Source organism: Kryptolebias marmoratus, linkage group LG15, assembly GCF_001649575.2.
Source record: "Kryptolebias marmoratus isolate JLee-2015 linkage group LG15, ASM164957v2, whole genome shotgun sequence".
Taxonomy (NCBI): domain Eukaryota; kingdom Metazoa; phylum Chordata; class Actinopteri; order Cyprinodontiformes; family Rivulidae; genus Kryptolebias; species Kryptolebias marmoratus.
Window position 1 is genome coordinate 11585619 of NC_051444.1, and position 18493 is coordinate 11604111.

At 39.3% G+C, this 18493-nt stretch overlaps 3 protein-coding genes across 5 annotated transcripts in view; 1 reads left to right on the forward strand and 2 right to left on the reverse strand.

The window, feature by feature from the left end:
- Positions 1-265: 265 nt before the first annotated feature.
- Positions 266-9472, reverse strand: phf10 (PHD finger protein 10). Of its 2 annotated transcripts, none has more exons than XM_017418826.3 (12): positions 9304-9472; positions 8316-8425; positions 8064-8194; positions 7774-7857; positions 7532-7656; positions 7284-7433; positions 7076-7185; positions 6841-6988; positions 6567-6713; positions 2668-2776; positions 2041-2229; positions 266-1297 (listed from the first exon to the last, which is right to left on the reverse strand). In XM_017418826.3, the coding sequence occupies exons 1-12, from the start codon at positions 9373-9375 to the stop codon at positions 1200-1202; spliced, it is 1473 nt and encodes a 490-aa protein (XP_017274315.1). In that variant the 5' UTR covers positions 9376-9472; the 3' UTR covers positions 266-1199. The 2 variants fall into 2 exon arrangements, with proteins under 2 accessions (XP_017274315.1, XP_037835834.1); XM_037979906.1 differs by having other exon boundaries at positions 9273-9370.
- A 1127-nt stretch (positions 9473-10599) lies between these two features.
- Positions 10600-15035, forward strand: rab4a (RAB4a, member RAS oncogene family). The gene is made up of 8 exons (XM_017418632.3): positions 10600-10766; positions 11410-11490; positions 11927-12041; positions 12226-12288; positions 12387-12541; positions 12622-12717; positions 13004-13141; positions 13571-15035. The coding sequence occupies exons 1-7, from the start codon at positions 10751-10753 to the stop codon at positions 13117-13119; spliced, it is 642 nt and encodes a 213-aa protein (XP_017274121.1). The 5' UTR covers positions 10600-10750; the 3' UTR covers positions 13120-13141; positions 13571-15035.
- An 855-nt stretch (positions 15036-15890) lies between these two features.
- ccsapb (centriole, cilia and spindle-associated protein b) overlaps positions 15891-18493 on the reverse strand; it is a 5729-nt gene continuing 3126 nt past the window's right edge. For both annotated transcript variants that reach the window (XM_017418668.3, XM_017418667.3), the window contains 2 exons: positions 17657-17877; positions 15891-17569 (listed from right to left, as the gene is read on the reverse strand). In XM_017418668.3, the coding sequence (XP_017274157.1) occupies positions 17387-17569; positions 17657-17877 (404 nt within the window). In that variant the 3' untranslated portion in view covers positions 15891-17386. The remainder of the gene's footprint in view (positions 17570-17656; positions 17878-18493) is intronic.

Below are 18493 nucleotides of genomic sequence, written 5' to 3' on the forward strand. Positions count from 1 at the left end.
TTTATACGAGTTTCTCTGAATTGAAATTCTACTTCAGATATTAACAGACTTAGTTTAGGTATTGCTAATATTGTTAATAGTGTTATTTCAGTCACCTTTTAACTACAATTTATGTGATTATCAGGCTGTATTTATCTAAATAGGCATTAAAATAGACAAGTAATACTTATGAGGGGTTTTTGCAACTGCTAAATCTGTAATAAATGTGCAAAGCTACTGATAAAGTAAAATGAACACATGTAAGAGGTAATAACTGCATTTTGACTCTTTTTAAGCGTCTTTTATTGCGAAAAACAAACAAAAATATCACTATAACATTAAAAGGAACACACAGTTCTCAAATAATTCAATCATTACCAATTAATAATGCAAAACACAATTTTAAAACGATAACAAAATGAAATTTAACATGACTGCAATGTCTTTACACTGATGGATGCTAATTTTAGTGTAAATTCAAGTGGTTTTCTTTTAGAACGACAAGAAGAGAGAAGGTGGCCTCACCAAACCTGAAACTCCAGCATCAACAGGTAACTGACTACAAAGGATCTAAAGCAACATTAAAAAAAAAAAAAAGAAATGCCCCTCACTGACCTGCCTTATTAAATAAGAAATTCATAAAAACACAAAGTAGAAATAATGAAACACAAAAACAATGAGAGTTGTGTTCAAATTAACACAAAAATCCTGTATGTTCCAGTAGTACAGGAGACAAAGCACCATTTGTTGAAACTGAAGTTATTTTCCATAACACAGTTCATAGCTGCAGAAACACAACGATACAGAAACTGCACAGTCCGTTTGTTTCCTGGAGGTAAGTTGGGATGCTGATCGAAGTCGTGTCAGAAATCATTCAGCCTACGTTAATATCAGACGTTGTCTACCTCTGAGGTCAGAAGGGCTGCTGGATGAAACCGCACACATTTACAAACACGTCTAAACTGTCCGGCACCCAGGAAGGGATTCACTGACTTCAATTATAGATCATTTATCGCTCTTTCTAGCCTTTAACAATTTAATTCCTGAAGGATTAATTGTTACCAATCAGGTGAAAAGATGTGGGGTTTTTTTTTCTTTCTTTTCTTCTTGATCATTTAGGCATTCAAAGGTCATGTTACAACACAGCTTTAAAAATCTGTGATATATTGGAACAAATTAATGATAGTGCATTGGTGGACTGGACTTATTATATAACTTAATTATTTTTGAGCCGACTTTGATTTCTTAGGAGTTTTGACCGCTCCTTTCTTCTTAGGCGTGGTAAAGTCTTTGTCACAAACCTCACATATCCAGTGACCTGAGGAAACAGAATAAATTAGTGACATTAAAAATGAAATAATGAAGGTCAAGTACATAAAGAAATATTAAAATAATGAATGTGATGCTGGTTTTCTTCCTCCCTTGTGATGTGAAGCTGTCAAGTGGAAGATGTTCACTCAGCTGTTTAATTATGTAGATAAAACACACACACTCTCTCTCTCACACACAGAAGCTATGGAAAACATACTTAAAAATATGATATTTGTGATTTTATCTTGATATTTGTGATGAAAAACAAAAAAATCCTAAACCCAAATATCACTTTCTTCCAACTCTTCACTGACGTCTCCTCTCTTTAACTCATATTATTTTAGGTTTGTTGTAAAGATGGTTTATGTTTGGCTGTTTTGCACATCAGTCTTGTTTGTCTTCAGCTCATTTCTTAAAGTCTGCTCACTAACACTAACACGTGCTTTTTGACCCATTTCCTGTAACTTCTCTGGTTCAGGACCTACTGCTTGGCTTGTGCTTCTCTTTCACATTGAAATTAACTTTTACATTTTGTTTGTATACATGAGTTTTTTTATTCCTTTGGTAATGAAAATAAAAAACTTATACTACCTTGATCAAAGCAATGCAGCTAGTATGTTCATTTAATTAAAAACAAACTTGGTTTAGTCAGAATTTTAAGCTGGTAAATAGTGTTTCCTACAAAATAAAACAGAAGAAAAGACCCATCAAGAATGGATACAGCAACCAGTTTCATGTGGATCAGCTCACCTGTAGGTATTGAGTCCATGCCGACGCAGAACGTGTGGTATCCCCGGTCACACTTGTCACAGAACATCATCTCGTCCTCGTGGTGGGGCTGCTGGCACACGGTGCAGGTCTTACACTCCATGCACTGCCAGCGGTACGTCTGGATCACACACACCAGCTCCTCGCTCATGTCCAAGCAGGACGGGTGGCCTGAGGCGTATAACAGACACAGGTGGGGGAAACACACACAACAACAACAATATATACATTAAGGTCACACAAACACACAGGTGAGACACAACCTAACTTTGTGTGTTTATTTTAGAAGAGCTTCAGAAGGAGAACTAAATATATTTTTTTCCATCGGCTATTGTTAGAAATAAATATCTAAAATAGTCTTTTTCATAACTGCTGTACTCTGCCATAAATGTGCAACATTTGAAAAATATTTACAAACATTAATATCCAGCTTTAAAGTAAAGAACTAAGATAAGATATTCACTTAAACACCTCTGAGTGTTTTAAACATACCTGTCTATAAGAACCTAAACATAGGTATAATTTAAACCTGTTTAAATGTTGCTGTAAGCAAGAAACAGCAGGACAACGGCTGGAAATGTAATTTTAAAAGTCAGCGTGCAGACTTACCGCTGTTATCACATTGGGAGCAGTGAATGAGAGCCTCCGGCTTGCCTCTCCTGTTCGCCTCTTTACCCTTCATGCAAATGCCACATATTGCACTGGGAATGACCTTAAGCTGCAAGGGCAGAATAACGCTATAAAAACCAATCACACATCTTGTAGGCATGGAAATACAGCAGAATACAGAAATCTCTGGAAGAAGGAAGGAATACTTGGTTTTAACTAAGAAACATTTTGTCTGCTTTGTAGAGGACATTGAGAAAAACTGAATTAAACACCTTCTGTCAAAGCAGATTAAAAACTAAAGTTTGGCAGTTTAATAATCATGAGTGTGAATTTGGATTTGTGGGAACAAAACCTGTATATATATATATATATATATATATTATGTGAAAGTTAAAGTGTTCACTTGAACCAAACAAAGACTTCAGCATCTGGATTTTCACTCATGAAACGGTGCCTTAATTAAAAAAATAAATGAATAAACAGTAAAAATCCTGCAGCTGTTTTTGGATCACACCTATTTACAAAGCCGTAGGGTTCAATGCTGTTTAGAAAACATATTTAAATAGTCAGGTAATGAATTTGGTTTGTAAACATTCCCAACTCTGTTTCTTGTAGATGTGAAGGAACTAAAGTTAAAAAAACAGAGTTACCAAATAAAACTTCCTGTTGAGTTTAAAATATGTAAGAGAGGAAAATTTAAACAAAAAGAGCAGAAAGATTAGGAAGCACAGGAGCATAATGCTTCTATCTGCACTGGAGCAAGTAAACATCCGTCCACATCACTGACTGATGATAGAAACAGAGTCCGTACTGCTGCAGGTACAAACAGAAAACAACAAGGGAACTAACCTGAGGTTAACTTCTAAATAAATTACAGTACTGTGGGAGTAAAAGGGGAAAAACTGACATAAACGTCATTCTAACCTGCCTGGAATGATGTGTGATAAAAGTCATTACTTGATGAGTCACACCGTTATATATATATATATATAAATATATATACTGTATGCATTGAAAAAGAAACTCCTTCATGATCAGAATTGCTCCGTTTAGAGGATGGGAAACCCAAACTATCTGTGTGATGCCTGAACAGAGAAACCGTCCCTTCGGTGGAACTATCTTCCCAGTGAAGCTGAAAGTGTGATTCATGAGACTGAATCCAGCTTGTTTCAATGTATTTTATTCTAAATTAACCGAATTCAGACAAGAAATATTGCATATATCATGCACATATTATAAACAGTACTAACTTTCTCAAAACACTCACTTCCAACCAAGTATGCTTTTTCTATAAATTAACAGCTTTAGAGTCCTGTTGCTCTAACAAGAGGTTGCAGAGGCTTACTTTATATCTATATACTAGCTGAATATACACACTCATCCACTGCTCCATTCACAGCTGGGTAAAAGTTTATGGTGCAATTTAGATTGAATAACATATATCACATCCTAACACACAGCTGCAGAGCCGGTTAGCCATGTTAAATCCTCCTTTATTGAACATTATTCTTTTTTATGCTTGAAATGATCTGTAAAATCCCTATAGGTTTAGAGACTAATTGGGAGGTCATCAACTCCACCGACCGACCTGCAGATGGTGGTCAGATCAGGGCAAAATAATAATATTAACTATATCTATTAGTTAGCAGTCAATTCACTGAATAAAAGCTTTTCTGGAAAGTTTGAGGAAACAACAGAATTAATACAAAACATTCAACCTTCCATCTACGGGGGGCAGATCGGTTCAAACTACAGCTGAACAGGTGAAATGAGTGTTTATATATTGTCTATACTTTAAATAGGTTTAAACATGGAAACTTTTAAAACGTTAATACATCTACCTCCCTTTAAAATCATCACAAGGTGACACTTTCGAATGATGTTTTTTTGGAGACTTCGGTTTGAAGGATTGAACAAAATAATACACTGAAAACGTCAGATTAAATCTGATGCCATAAGAGGACCATCCCCACACTACAAAGCTGAGCTCAACTCAGATGGACACATTCAGGTCCAGTATAGTCTTTTTAGATGGTAATTTACCAGCACATTTTAGAGGATGTGAAGTTTACTTTAACTGTAGAAGTGCACAGTGGCCTGTAGGGAACAGGTGAGCTAACGGTGCCTAAAGCTTTTGATTTAGTATCAGAACCAAAGATATTTCATGCCTGTGTGTCAGACAAAGCAGATGTGTGGCTCAATCAGTCAGCACACAGAATACTACCTGCAGGTCAGCTCAGCGACAGTGTGAACAAGGTCATTAAAAAAAGAAAGTCAGGTGGTGTCCAAACCAAGCAGCTGTCTGACACTAATAACACATTAATAGTACATTGCTTGGTGTATAAACAAGGTGTTATTTTATCAAAACAACAGTAAATGGAACGCCGACTAATATGACTTTTCTGGCTTAACAGGTTAACATTAAGATTTGGCTGGGAAGATATTTAAAGATATTTTTCTTTTAATCTTAAAAAACTCTTACTCGTACGCTCCCATTATTGCTTTCGTTTGTAATGCATTATGGGTATTACTGATGTAAAATGCCAGCTAAGAGCCCAGGATTCTGGACCTTTGCTCAGTCTCAGTTTGAGCAGTTTTTCGCAGAAGATCAGAGAGGTGGGAGGAGGAGAGTGGAGCGAAGTCTGTGCACTGAGCCACGACGGCTTTCATTCGAGCCATCTCTCTTGGTATAGTTCAATCTATTCATCCATTTTGTTCTCATCATATAAGCTTATCATGAGGCCAGAAAGTGATCTTCAGTCTACTGTACTTCGACAAAATGGGACGCAGCTAAAAACACATTTTGCTAAAGAAACCTTGTACTCAAAGCAGCCCCTGTGAGTGAGTCTGTTTCCTCTATTTGACAAAAGAATTGAACAAATCAGAAAAGACACAGAAAGCTGACTTTGCTCTTTGTCATCCAGGAACGCCGTGAAGATTTGATTTAATGCTTTTGCTGCATTTTGACTGTAAGCAGCTGGATCTAAATATATTTACTGCAGGCTGATAAAAGTTGTGACATCACTGAATCTGTGACAGTCCAGCGGTCATTTCACGTCATCGTTGACTCAGAATGCATTGCACACACAAAGCAATGATGGGAGCTGCGATCCAAAATATGTTCTAATGTAATCTGAAAAAAGTATATGTTGTATATGTTTTTATCAAGTGTTTTTAATAGGATATTGCAATAATAACATTCCAAGTCTACAGGTCTTAGTAGTCGGGGTCTCATTTAAATCATTAGGATCAAGTGTGCACTAAACTTCATATATAAATGTTAAATTTCTTTAGAGCTAACAACAACTGTAAATACCAACCACAAATTTTATGTGGTTTGTTTTTTTCTATGTCATAAGAACAAAACTTTCTTTTCAAAATTGAAAAGGGAAAACTAGCAGCCAAAACATCCACAAACTTGTCATGAAAATATTTTTTTTTTGACAAGTGAGGACAGACAAGAGGTATATTGAAGACAATCAAAAGAAGAAAAATCTAAAAAGTTCGAGTTCGTCTTCACCGGAAAAAAAAAAAAAAAGGAAAAGTGCAGCGAAAAAAGAGAAATAAAGTAAACTGTTCCTTTAAAATCTTCTTATTGCTCACAATTTGGTACAAAAAGGAGGGGGGAAGAGCAGAAAAAAAAAGAAGCCACGTGACAATCGTTAAACCAAAAACTGAGGGCAGGACTCCCCTGTGTGTGTCTGCGAGTGTGAGTCAGGATGTCCCAGCTGGAAAAGAGCTGACCAACTGTAGAGGCCCGACAACAAAGTGGAGAGAGCTAGGGAGGGGGTGGCGGGAATGGATGGAATAAGGAAGTGGTAGTAGAAGAGAGAGGAGGAGTGGGTAGAAAAGTGCTGCTGCTGCTGTTGGAGAAGAGTTCAGGTGGTTTTGTCCTCTACCTTGTACCCTGGAGGGGCTTTGTGGGAGGCAGCGTGGCGCTGGTCTTTGCCCGGCGTCGATGTCCTGTCTTTGACTTTGGATTTGTGGCCCTGTCCTCCTCCGCCCTCCTGGCTCTCTATGTCTGATGTGTTACCTGAAGAGCTGTCCTGTAGATTAACACAGACAGGCGGACATTTAAGAGTTAACAGCTTAACTCGATTGTATAACATCCGGTAAATGTGCATCTGTTTGTACAGATCATTTATTTCTACACAACTATGACTACTGGCTTACAGATGAGTTCTTGATCTTCTTGTCATCCTTGCCATCCTCAGCATCATCTGAGTCAGGCTCTGAGTCCAGAGCAGGAAGCTCTGGATCCAGTGGAGGCTCAAACAGAGCAGTGTTCAGCGGCAAATAGCGCAGCTCATTGGGAGAGTACCTGCCATGAAGATAACAATAACGTATCAAAGGAAAGAGCTACAAAACAATAGGATAATAAAAGCTATTTTGTGTGTGTGAATTGTACCTTTTGTAGTAATCTTGGAACTGTCCCGGTATGAGAGCCACAGGGAAAGGCCCAGTTCTGGTTAGCTCTGGAGCCAGCACCTTGAATCTGCCCTGCGGTACCTGGATAATCTGGGACAAATAAAAAGAACATTAAAATCTGAATTTAAGCTAAGTAAGTAGCCAGTGGCTTCTAAGGGAAATTGTTTGTCATTTCCAGTTGAATTTACGTGTGTCTGGAGGTCAAAGTAAGCTCTCCTCTCCTCCATACGCTCCCTGTTGAAGTTACTGTTGAACTCTGCAGCTTTCTTTGCTGCCTCCTTTATGTACTCGGGAACCTTACTGGCCTCCACCTTCTGAGGGTTCTGCTGCTGCATTTGCTACAACGGAAAAACGAAACCAAATGTAAAGAGTATCTTCATACCTGTTATTTTTACTTTTCAATAAAGCAAAAGATATTTTTGCTGTCTTTGCTTACAGAGTATTCTTTCGCTATTCTCTGTCGCTCTCTTTCCTGCAGTATGACAGAATACTCTGAATGTTTGGAGGGATACTCCTTTATCATCAGATCTATCACTTCATCGCTCCGCAGAGCCGTCAGACCTGCAGACAACAACAACAAACTGGGTCATGTAAAGAGTATGGTAGGATTTTATGAACTACAGTGAGACAGCTATACATGCAAAGTAAAAGAGTCTTAGTTTATGGACTTGTTTGTACCCAGAGTGCATTGCGTCTCCGTGATGACATTCTGTTCACGAAGGTAGAGCTTCTCTTTGTGAGACAGGTCTCTTCTTTCCATATCTACAGAGGGAAAATCAATACTGCTGACAAACGTTTTTTCACAAGAAAACAATCATTTTCACAATTAACAATATTTTATCGAGAGTGGTTCACCAACACGTTTAGGTTTTCCTTTCGGTTGTTTTACAAATGCTTTTTATTCAAAGCCAATTTAGAAGGGAGGCAAAGCATTCAAGCTTCAGTGAAAATAATTTTGTCAACCTTACCAGGATACTTCCTCTTGAACGACGTCACTCCCAGATACTCGCTGACCTGCTCCTGCAGCATATAATACTCTCCCATTTCGTCAGGTGGCCACTTGTATTCTGTCAGGTTTTCTGCAGGGAAATATGTCGGCCTAAAAGAGTGGAATGATGGTATGGTTAAACTGTTTGAAAAAAGTACAATTAGGTAGTACAAGACGATGGCAGAGAGTATTTACTGGACCACCAACTGCACCAAGGATCCAGCTGACCTACCCAAGCTCTTGACTGAAGGTGTCACAGCTTCTGGAGCTGTCCCCTGAACCCATTCTCCTTCTTTTAGCAGGCTGGCTGCCATCATTGGACACTTCTTCTATTACATCTTCCTAAAGGCAAGCAGAAAACAAATTCTAACTTAAATAATACAATTAATACAATACAATGTCAGTGTATTTAAACTCGAAATAAATTAAGCAATTTATTTTTACGCTTTTAATCAGCACCTATACCATTAGGAGAACGCTTAAAGACAGCTTTTTTTCAGACAGATGAAGTTCAAAGTTACTGTATAATACCAAGTTATATACATGTTTCCAACCCAAACCACATTTATGTGTGAATTTGAATTAGAAAATGAAATAGAAAACAAAAAATTTAACATTTTTACATCAGAAATCTAAAAAACAAAGTCTTAAACAGAAATCTGGGTGCACAAAAAATACAATAATATACTTTTATGACTTCAATATCACTTATCATTTGTAAAATTAATTATAGACTATTAAATTTTATAGCAGATACATCTTAGACAGAACATATTTTTCTATGGCAGAATATGTTTATGTTTACATTAGAGGGCATCCATTTTAACACGAAATACGCGCTTTGTTTTCATGATATGGTGGAATGGTTTTAAGAGTTTAATATAATGATTCATTACGCAAACCTCGATTGTAAATAGGCTTACGAATGTAAAATATGTTTATTTTGAAAGGCAAAACAAAGCATTATTTTTAAAAAACACATATGGGGGAGGCCACAGAAATAACGAGATTACTGTGTTACACATTTAAGGTCCCGTTTCGTGCTTGCACCAGTCAAACTACACACATGAGAGGACTTTGAATAAAACCGAACAAGTTAACCAATCATACGAATGAAAACAAAGGAACGACGGTAATGTTGCTGGAGTCAGTCTGAACGGAGGTTACGGTCGGATGGCTAAAAACAAACCTATAGATGACTTCAGGAACGTAAATGTCACCTTTATAGACTGTGCTCCTGGAGTGGCAGGGTTACTATCGCAAGGCGGTCTGATGGGGAGCACAGTAGCCATGTTTTCTTTACTAAAATAATATTTTGCAGCTAGGCTAGCTCATTAGCCGAGTCTGCGTTTCTTCTTCTCGGGCAGAAATCTGCGGCGGTTCACGGCGAAGGTTACATTAGCGCCCCCTTCAGGACCGGACCGGCAGACAGGAGTAGAGCGTGATGCATTGGATTTGGCAAATATATTTAAATTCTACTCATAGTATTCAAGCTTTGTGGTACTTTAAATTAATATTTCAAAGATCCTAGTCTTTTTATTCATAGTGGTCAATACAGTTGAGAAATACACACATTGGCGACGTTATTGAAGTTCATCCACTACCTACTACCACCTACTGCTCAACCAGTGTAACTGCACCATTTTATTTCTAGCATAGATCTAGGATATATTTAATTTATCTTTTAGTGACAGCTATATTTTATTTCTTCATTCCATGTTGGTGTTTATTGCGTGTACTTTTCCGTGGGATTCTATCTGCACAGAGAAACCGTGGGCAAGACGTGAAAATACTGTAAATTTAAAAAGAAATAAGTTACCACAAATGCAAGAAAAGCCTAAATCGCCTAAAATTAACCATTGTATATGCTAGAAAAGCCATTCTGCCTAAAATAAATTACAGTAAATATGAAGAATATAAATACATTATTAAATGTATGAAGATGCAAATTCATCAGGCGGCACAGAATTTTTTTACAGGTATGTAAAACATGTAAAAAGTTTATAAACAGCCTACCTGAAAGATACTGGCCTTGTTCTTAGGAAACAACACTGAAAGTTGAGAACAGCCATTTGATCTTGGTCTTTATGAATGTATTTCTGGAAGATCTTTTGGACAAAACTGTGCACCGTACAGATCTTTAATGTTAAAATAAAAATGCTTCTGATAAAAAATGTCATGTCACTTCATGCCGAGCGGATTTAGCTGTTTTTGAATACCAGATAAACGTGAGAAACTAATTAGAAGATGTGTTGTTACTTTTATATTTTAAAAAAAAGTTAAAAGTGAATGGCAAAAGTCTATTTGCATGCAGCTATTTGAACATGTAGCACATCCTGTCACTGCTTTAAGAGAAGTAAATACAGTGAAGGGTATTAAGATTTGTACATTTTTTTAACAATGCATGCAATAGATTTTAACATTTAACGTGAACGGCGCCCCCGTGTGTCCGAATGAGTTCATTACATCAGATCGGTTAATCTCAGAGGGCTTTTATTTTGAAAGACTGCAACAGTCGAGGGAAGTCGGAAGTGGAAATCAGCTGGAATCCACGGAAATTACCCACAGGACTATATTCCTCTGTGGGGTTATTTTTTTAAGCTAGCTGCACATCTGCCAGCGTGTGTTTCTCCCTCCCATCGTTTCTGGTGTCGAAGCGCCGCGTCGATGTCGGAGTCTTACGGTAATGAGGCTGTCCGGCCGGCCGGGCGGTGGCCGTTAACGGGTCGGTGTGGCCGGGGCGGACGGAGGCAGGTGTGCCGAGGGCAGACGGCTGTTTTCTTATCGGGAACAGATAGCTGACAGGCTAACTCTGAAGGGTTCTGACCGTAACAACCGCAGGGACCACACGGTCAGACCACACGTTGTATTTTACGGCAAATGTCCCGAATTTAAAGGTTTCAGAGGATGGAGATTATCGGAACCTGGGCTGAGCTGGTATTAACCTGCGACCGAGCGCCTAAAAACACTAATTTTACTACGTTTTGTGTTGTCCTAATTTGACTATTTCAACATTAGCATAACCCTGAACGCAGTGCAAGCTATTTGTGGATAAACTAGTTCCTCCTGATTGTTTATACATCCGAGTCAGGTGTTGTTTTTTAGGTGTTTACACAAGAAATAGACAAATATAACATCCGTGACCAACATAGCAATGCTTTTTTTCCATGTAGAGATTTTCTAGTTTATGTTTAACTCAAATCAGATGGTTTATAACTGCAATAAACTCATTTTGTCTGGTAGGATCAGCTGACAGAGCATTTCCTATTAGTAGATAAATCATCTCGCCTATCTGTATGATGTTATTTTTATTGCTTTCTCTGCAGATTTCCTGTTTAAATTCCTGGTGATTGGGAATGCTGGAACAGGCAAATCCTGTCTGCTGCACCAGTTCATAGAGAAGAGATGTAAGTTATAAAGATGAGGCTAGTTGACGCTGATTATTTTTCATAGTTAAGTGCTTTTGATCATAGCTTGAGCTGGAACAATGAAGATGGTGTGTAAGTAAGCAAACAGAAGGTATAAATGCATATTAGTGTTTAACAAGTGCTCTTTTAGGGTCAGGTAACTCTGTGTTGGATTGGTCACCATTAATAAGTTGTTGTGTTTCATCAGCTGCAAATATTATCACTGCATGTGGTCATAATCTGCCTAAAAAACCTTCTAAAATAAGGGTTGATCTTAGACAAATACAGAATAATAAACTAGTTCACTGAAGGATGCAGCTCATTACAGTGAATCTATTTTCAGGGACACTTTGGATCACATCCTTGTTACTAATCCATTGTAAACACCTGATTAATCCTTTTTCTTCTTCTTCTTCTTCTCCTCCTTCCTGTCCAGTTAAGGATGAATCCAACCACACGATTGGTGTGGAGTTCGGCTCCAAGATCATCAGTGTGGTCAACAAAACGGTCAAGCTGCAAATCTGGGACACCGCGGGACAGGAACGCTTCAGGTCAGAAAGATTCAGCTTTTATCGTCTGTGAGCCTCATTATTATCGTGTTTGGATGTCTGGCGTCGCTTCTGTTTACAACCCCATCTGTACAGCAGAACCTTCGGTGTTGGTGGAGCGCTGAATTTAAGTACTTATAATTAATTGAAGTTAGATTCTCCTTGACATCTGCGCGTTTGTGTGTAGGTCTGTGACCAGGAGCTACTACAGAGGGGCAGCGGGGGCCCTGCTTGTCTACGACATCACCAGGTATTGCACCCCCCCCCCCGCCAAAAAAAAGTGACGCCGGTCTGGCTCTGTTTCCTGCTCCAGAACCTTTCCAACTTTATTTCTGTTTCCGGTTTCAGTCGAGAAACGTACAACGCTCTGACCACGTGGCTGAGTGACGCCAGGATGCTGGCCAGTCAGAACATCGTCATCATCCTCTGCGGGAACAAGAAGGACCTGGACGCCGACAGAGAGGTCACCTTCCTGGAGGCGTCACGGTTTGCTCAGGAAAATGGTAACATCGGCCGCTGAGTCAAAGAACCAAAGAATGTTTGTAGCTGCTGTCCTGATCAGAGAATATATGTGTGTGTTTAGAGCTGATGTTCCTGGAGACGAGTGCCCTCACAGGGGAGAACGTCGAAGAGGCCTTTGTTCAGTGCGCCCGGAAGATCCTGAACAAGATCGAGTCAGGTAGGAGCCCTAAACAGTAGTTATGGAAGCTCTTTTATCCCTGCAGGATTTAGGCATAGTCCCAGGTACGACTGCAGGAAACGCCACCTCCTAATTCGGACCTGGAGTTAGAAAGAAGGAAGCGAAAGTTTTACAGAAAAAGGATGTGGAAGATGTGGCGTTTGTGCCGCTACACAAAGAGTTCACCTCCCTCTTTTGGTTTCTCTTTATTTGAGGAGAGACACTTGTTAGTTTGTTCACTGATTGGCCCTTTTTTTTTGTCTCTCTCTATTTCTCTCTGTCTCAGGGGAACTGGACCCAGAGAGGATGGGGTCAGGGATCCAGTACGGCGACGCAGCGTTGCGACAGCTTCGTTCTCCCCGTCGCGCTCAGCCGCAGGGCGCCCAGGAGTGCGGCTGCTAGTGGACCTCAAAACACAATCAAGGTGACAAAAAAAAAATGTTAAAAGTGCTTTTCTGTCTGCATATGCTATAAGAATTGTCTTAATGTTTTCTGATATCTGGTTGACGTTGTTCAGAACCGAGTGGAGAAATCCTCATGCATGCTTTCCGAAAATCAACTTTTAGGCTAAAAAATCCAAAATTTCCCCTCTTTCTGAGCTAAAACATTGATCAAATAATGTTGAAGTCAACATATGTTGGGTGTGTAAATAGGTATCTTCTGTTTAAGTCATTAAATTCTGTAAAACAAAGAAATACGATGGACCCAGCTTCGGCTAGTTGATATTGTTTTGTCGCATTTAGTCATTTTCTCTCAGTTCGGTTCCCTTTAGTAACAAGAATCCAGCACGGTGTGGTGTAAGCTTTGTTCATGTTTATTTGATGCCTCTTTGTTTCCTCTCTGCTGGTGGCAGGTTAGTGAAGACCAGAGGACAAACAGCTGTGGAAGACCTAACAGAGTTGGGTTCAGGTTGCTGTGCCGGTGACCCCTCCCTGACCTTCGCACGGCCCCTTCAGAGTTTCCATTTCTGCATGTGCAGAGAGCCGAGAAGACCTCCTGTCCCCACCCCACCCCGTCGTCACATCTTCACGGCAACCCCCGAAATCCTCCGAAGGTCTTCTACTGTATCGGACCAAACTTGTCCCGCAGCTGTCCACCCAGGACGTTTAACACTGGCATGTATGTCCCACGTTTTTATCGCCATCGCACCGAGATTATCGATCCGGTCTGCCTCGCGGCTAGATTACTCACACGAATAATCTGCATTTGAGCCTCTGTGTTGGAAATAAACAAGATTTAACGGGACGAAGAGTTAGTTTTAAAGGCGTTGGGTAGATTTTTTTTATTTAGCGATTTGGATCGAGCCATAAAGGAAAAAAAAAAAGATCCTATTTAGGGTTTAAAAAAGAAAACGACTTCCAGCCCGAGCTTAAACGTGAATGCACACAGGCAACGGGAAGGAATTTCTCGTGCAACTCTTGGCATGCAAACAAATTTCCCAAATTCTTGAACTTCTACTGACAGTACTCACCTTTCCCTGTTTAATATTTTGTCTAACCTGCTGTAAAAAAAACCCTGAACTCCTCTCCTTTCTAATTTAACCCATCCCCCACCAGTCTACGTGCGAACCCGCTCCTCCATTAACACTCTGCCCTCTCTCCCTGCATTCTAACTCCTTACTGTACAGAGTTTCTGTATATAGAGACTAACGCATGCTTTATATCAGAGTGTCTCCTCATGAGGAAATATTACGTGTGTATTAAAGTAGATGTCATATTCTGCATTTCCCGTATAAGCACTTGAAACTCTGGGCAGTGCTGTTTGCAGGACTGGTGTGTGTTTGTGAACCGATTGGCTCGGCGTGGATTCTCGCCGCGGACCGTTAGAAGCCGGTCAGCAGTTCAGCAGTCAGCACTGACCCCGGTGGCTCGTGTAGACACGTCTCTCCGCCCAAAGGATTCAGACAAACGACTGGTCTCTAGCTTATAATTGTTGCCTGTTTACATGACTGACTGTTTCCAGCTGTGGCTGATACTAACCAATCACACTTCAGGTCCGACACTTACCTGAAGTTCGCTTTATTTATTTTCTTCTGAAGCATTTCTTATTTTATCATCACTTTTACATCAACATCAGACTTTTAGATCCACTTCAAGCTAAGGAAACGTTTAAAAATAGGAAATCATTGAGCTTTTAACATCTGACTGTGGCTTTTGCTGTTTAACACCGGTTGTTGTCTCGTGTTTTATATCGCCGTGTTTCTCGTTTCTTTTCATGTATGTCCATTTTTCGCTTGTCATTATGAATATCATAGATTTTTAATTTATTGTTTATGATAAAAGGCATATGTTTTTGAAATAAAAACGACTATAAATCAAGCGATGTTTCTTCCTTTTTTCTCTTCTAGTTTGTCTCAAAACGATCTGCTAACTTTATTTCTAAATAGTCCCGAGCACAGATCACTAAAGAAGAGGAGCTTCTGGTCTTCGTGGATACCGCCAATGAATCATCTTTGTGTCAAAATGGCCAAAAGTGCAGGAAATGTCTGCTAAAACCGGAAGGAGCAATTTTCCAAATCATCGGGAAAATTCAAGATGAGACGTTTGGGCTGCAGCAAACACGAAGGGCAGGAAAAGAAACCACTTCTGTCCAAGGGGAAAGCTGTTTTATGTGATGAATCGTTCTGATTGTTTGGGACATTCGGAGAAGAAGAGGTGAGCGTCCTGACGCACGTCCACGTGTGGACAAAAAACACCGTCCAGGAGACTTCGGTATCGATCTGCACAACGTGGCTCAGCGATCGTAACGTCGTAAAATCATAAAAACTATCTCTGGATCTTATCTCCACTGAGAAGCAGAGGTCAGTGGGACAAGAATGTCAAGATTTGACCCATTTATACACTAAATACTGACTCTGTTTACTAATGAAGGTCTATGGAAGTTAGGAAATATATTTAATTGTTCTTCAGTAAACCTTTAAAAACATGTAAAACAGAAAAAAATGTATCACGACCAAAATCTTTACCCATTACTGTACCAAACAGGTGGAAAAGTGATTTATTAAAAGCTCCGTGGCTCCAGACAACCGTTGTCTCCTGTGTGATTTAAACATTTCCGTACAGCGTGTAAAACCAGAAAACAGTGCACGTTAAAACACCGTCCTGATCCACAGGAACATTTAGGCTCAGTGAAAACTGACAAATAAACCTTTAAAAACATCACATTTACACAACATCCCAAACTAAAACAGTCCGACTACAAGGCTTTTTACAAACTACTGAAAGATTAGGAAATAATTATCCTTTTTTTTTTTTTGTCCTTTTCTGAGATTTTTCATATCACACTGGCTCAAAAACCGTTTTTACAGCATTACTATTGCACAAACTTATTAGATTAAAACATCAAAACAGCTAAAAACTGAAAGTGAGAGTTAGATCCTTCAACACGAAGGCTTTCAGACGTCTCAGCTGCTTTATCTGCAAAAAATTCACAGTAATTACATCGACAATAATAAAAATAAAGGAAAAAGAACATCTTTTAAGTATTTATGGCACTTAGCAGATTTTATATTATTCATAGCTGGACTTGATATTTCATTGCTTGACCTGTTATGACAACAATCTCTATTATGCAATAAAAACACTTCAAATACTACTTTAGTATAAGCTAAATATATAAACACAAACTATTCAAAACATTAAAAACTGAAATCCTGACTTGAGTTAATCAGATATTTTGTACAAAAGCTTTTCAATAAACAAACGATCAAAGTGCTGTTGGATTTGATCTCGGCAAACAATCAATGTAAACTTATTTTAATTAAATCAGATTTGTCTTCGGCATTATTTTTATCCTCCTCTTCAGGATCTGAAACAATAAAACGCTTTCCTTCATAACTTAAACTCTGCTGTGCTTTAGAAAAGGTCATTTTTAATATTAATTTTTTGTTCTCAAGTACAAAAAGTCCCATAAATCACTGAATATTTTTGAAAGAAAAGCAGCTGCGTCTACATTACCACAGAAGCACGCTGCCTGCAGACATCCAGAGGCTTCAACGAATCTCATCAGCGCCTGATTGAGCGTAAAATATTCATTTGAAGTGTTCAGAAGCTCGTGAGAGAGAAATACAACCGTCACAACACGAGTGATACTTTAGCACAAAGTGGTTATCTATCAGCTCACATAAAAAACACAAAGATAATAAACTCTGAAGCAGACTTAAGTCTGTATGTTGAGGAACTTTATATTCAGGACTTAAGGAAAAAATGCATTTAAAGCCAAGAGTTTTAGGAAATAATTAAACCAAAGTAAGGATCATTTTAGAATAAAAACAATGCCTGTGGATGTTTTTGTATACAGTAAGTGACTGAATGTTCACATTATTTATTACACTTGAGGGTTTTTTAGATTTAAAAGAACAAATCTACTCATTTATTTGCTGCTTATTTCCATTTACCTCCATGTGAGCTCACTGTGGTGTTATTTGTCTGTATGCAGCCACAGACAGATCCAACACTTTTTGTTCGCTATAAATCGAAACTGATCCATATAAAAACATGATCCGAGCTGATAAGCTGCACAGTGACTTTAACTGTTAAAGGTTTGATCGGTTTACATCCTGAATATGTGAATGGTTAAACTCCACACTGAGGGGCTGTTCAGTGAATCCACGCCTGCAGGTGTTTCCGCTCACTGATGGCTTTAGTCGTCCCGACCTGCTGGAACTGTCCTATCGGGTGCGAGCGGAGAAGCAGCGCATGTATTCGGTGAGCCAGGGGTTGAAGTCGGCCGGAACCAGCTTCCTGGCTTTGCCCAGGTCAGCGGACTTGGCTCTCCGCCGCTCGGATCTCTGGCTCTGGATCTGACGCTCCACCTCTCGCCTGGTCTTCGCCCTCAGAGCCGATTCGTGAATCTGCCAGTGAAACAAACGCCAACGCTCAGGTGCGGCTCGAGCTCATGCCTCGACAAACTTTTAGAACCACAAGCCAAACGATTTTACCTCAGTGGTCGAAGCTGCAGGACCAACGTTGTGGGTCTTCCTGCTTGCGATGTCGGCATCCTTCTCCCCCGATCCGTACAGAGCGAAGGGATGCCGACTCTCTTTCAGCTCGTCTCTGGGCGGCTGGAGCGGAGCCGGCCTCACGCGCTGGGAACGCCAAGTTTGTTTTGTAGATTTGGAGGGTTTTGTCTTCTGTGGCTGGGGTCCTCCTGTGTCTTTCTCTAAAAACAGAAAAGAAACAGATTGATTTGTTTTCTTATCTGTAAGTTTAAAAATGAAAAAATAAAGAAGGAAAAGACCTGATGGGCTAACCTGTGAACAGACTGAGGTCATACGGTTGATTTTACTGTAAAGATCAAATGAACAAAAGTACAACTGTTCTGATGATGAATTTGAGACATTTGTGTTTTGAAAAACGAGCTCATTTTGAGTTTCTTGTTAGCAGAAAGAAATACTTTTACAACTGTGAAGCATCATCTCATCTCCTGCTGACGGCCGAGGAGACCAGATACTTTCATTTATTTGAAACTGGAATATTTTGCCATCTCTGCTTAGATTTCTGCTGCTCAGGGGCTCTGGGCCTTCTGTTGTGAATTCTGTTTGATGATGCAAAAAATAAATGTTTTCTGTGAGAGGCAGGTCTGGACTACAGGTGCTGGTCATAAAATTAGAATATCATGAAAACGTAGATTGATTTCAGTAATTCCATTTAAAAAGTGAAACTTGTATATTATATTCATACATTACATACAAACTCATATATTTCAAATGTTTATTTCGTTTAATTTTGATGATTACAAATGACAACAAATGAAAATCTCAAATTCATCATATCAG

Coding starts and splice junctions, on each gene's coding strand:
- rab4a (XM_017418632.3), top strand. Junction 12,042..12,225: donor GCGGGACAGGAACGCTTCAG/GTCAGAAAGATT, acceptor GTTTGTGTGTAG/GTCTGTGACCAGGAGCTACT. Junction 12,718..13,003: donor CCTGAACAAGATCGAGTCAG/GTAGGAGCCCTA, acceptor TCTCTGTCTCAG/GGGAACTGGACCCAGAGAGG.
- phf10 (XM_017418826.3), bottom strand. CDS start 9,375: ATGGCTACTGTGCTCCCCATCAGACCGCCTTGCGATAGTAACCCTGCC. Junction 8,195..8,315: donor ACCTTCAGTCAAGAGCTTGG/GTAGGTCAGCTG, acceptor CCACTCTTTTAG/GCCGACATATTTCCCTGCAG. Junction 2,777..6,566: donor AAGCCCCTCCAGGGTACAAG/GTAGAGGACAAA, acceptor CTGCCCTTGCAG/CTTAAGGTCATTCCCAGTGC.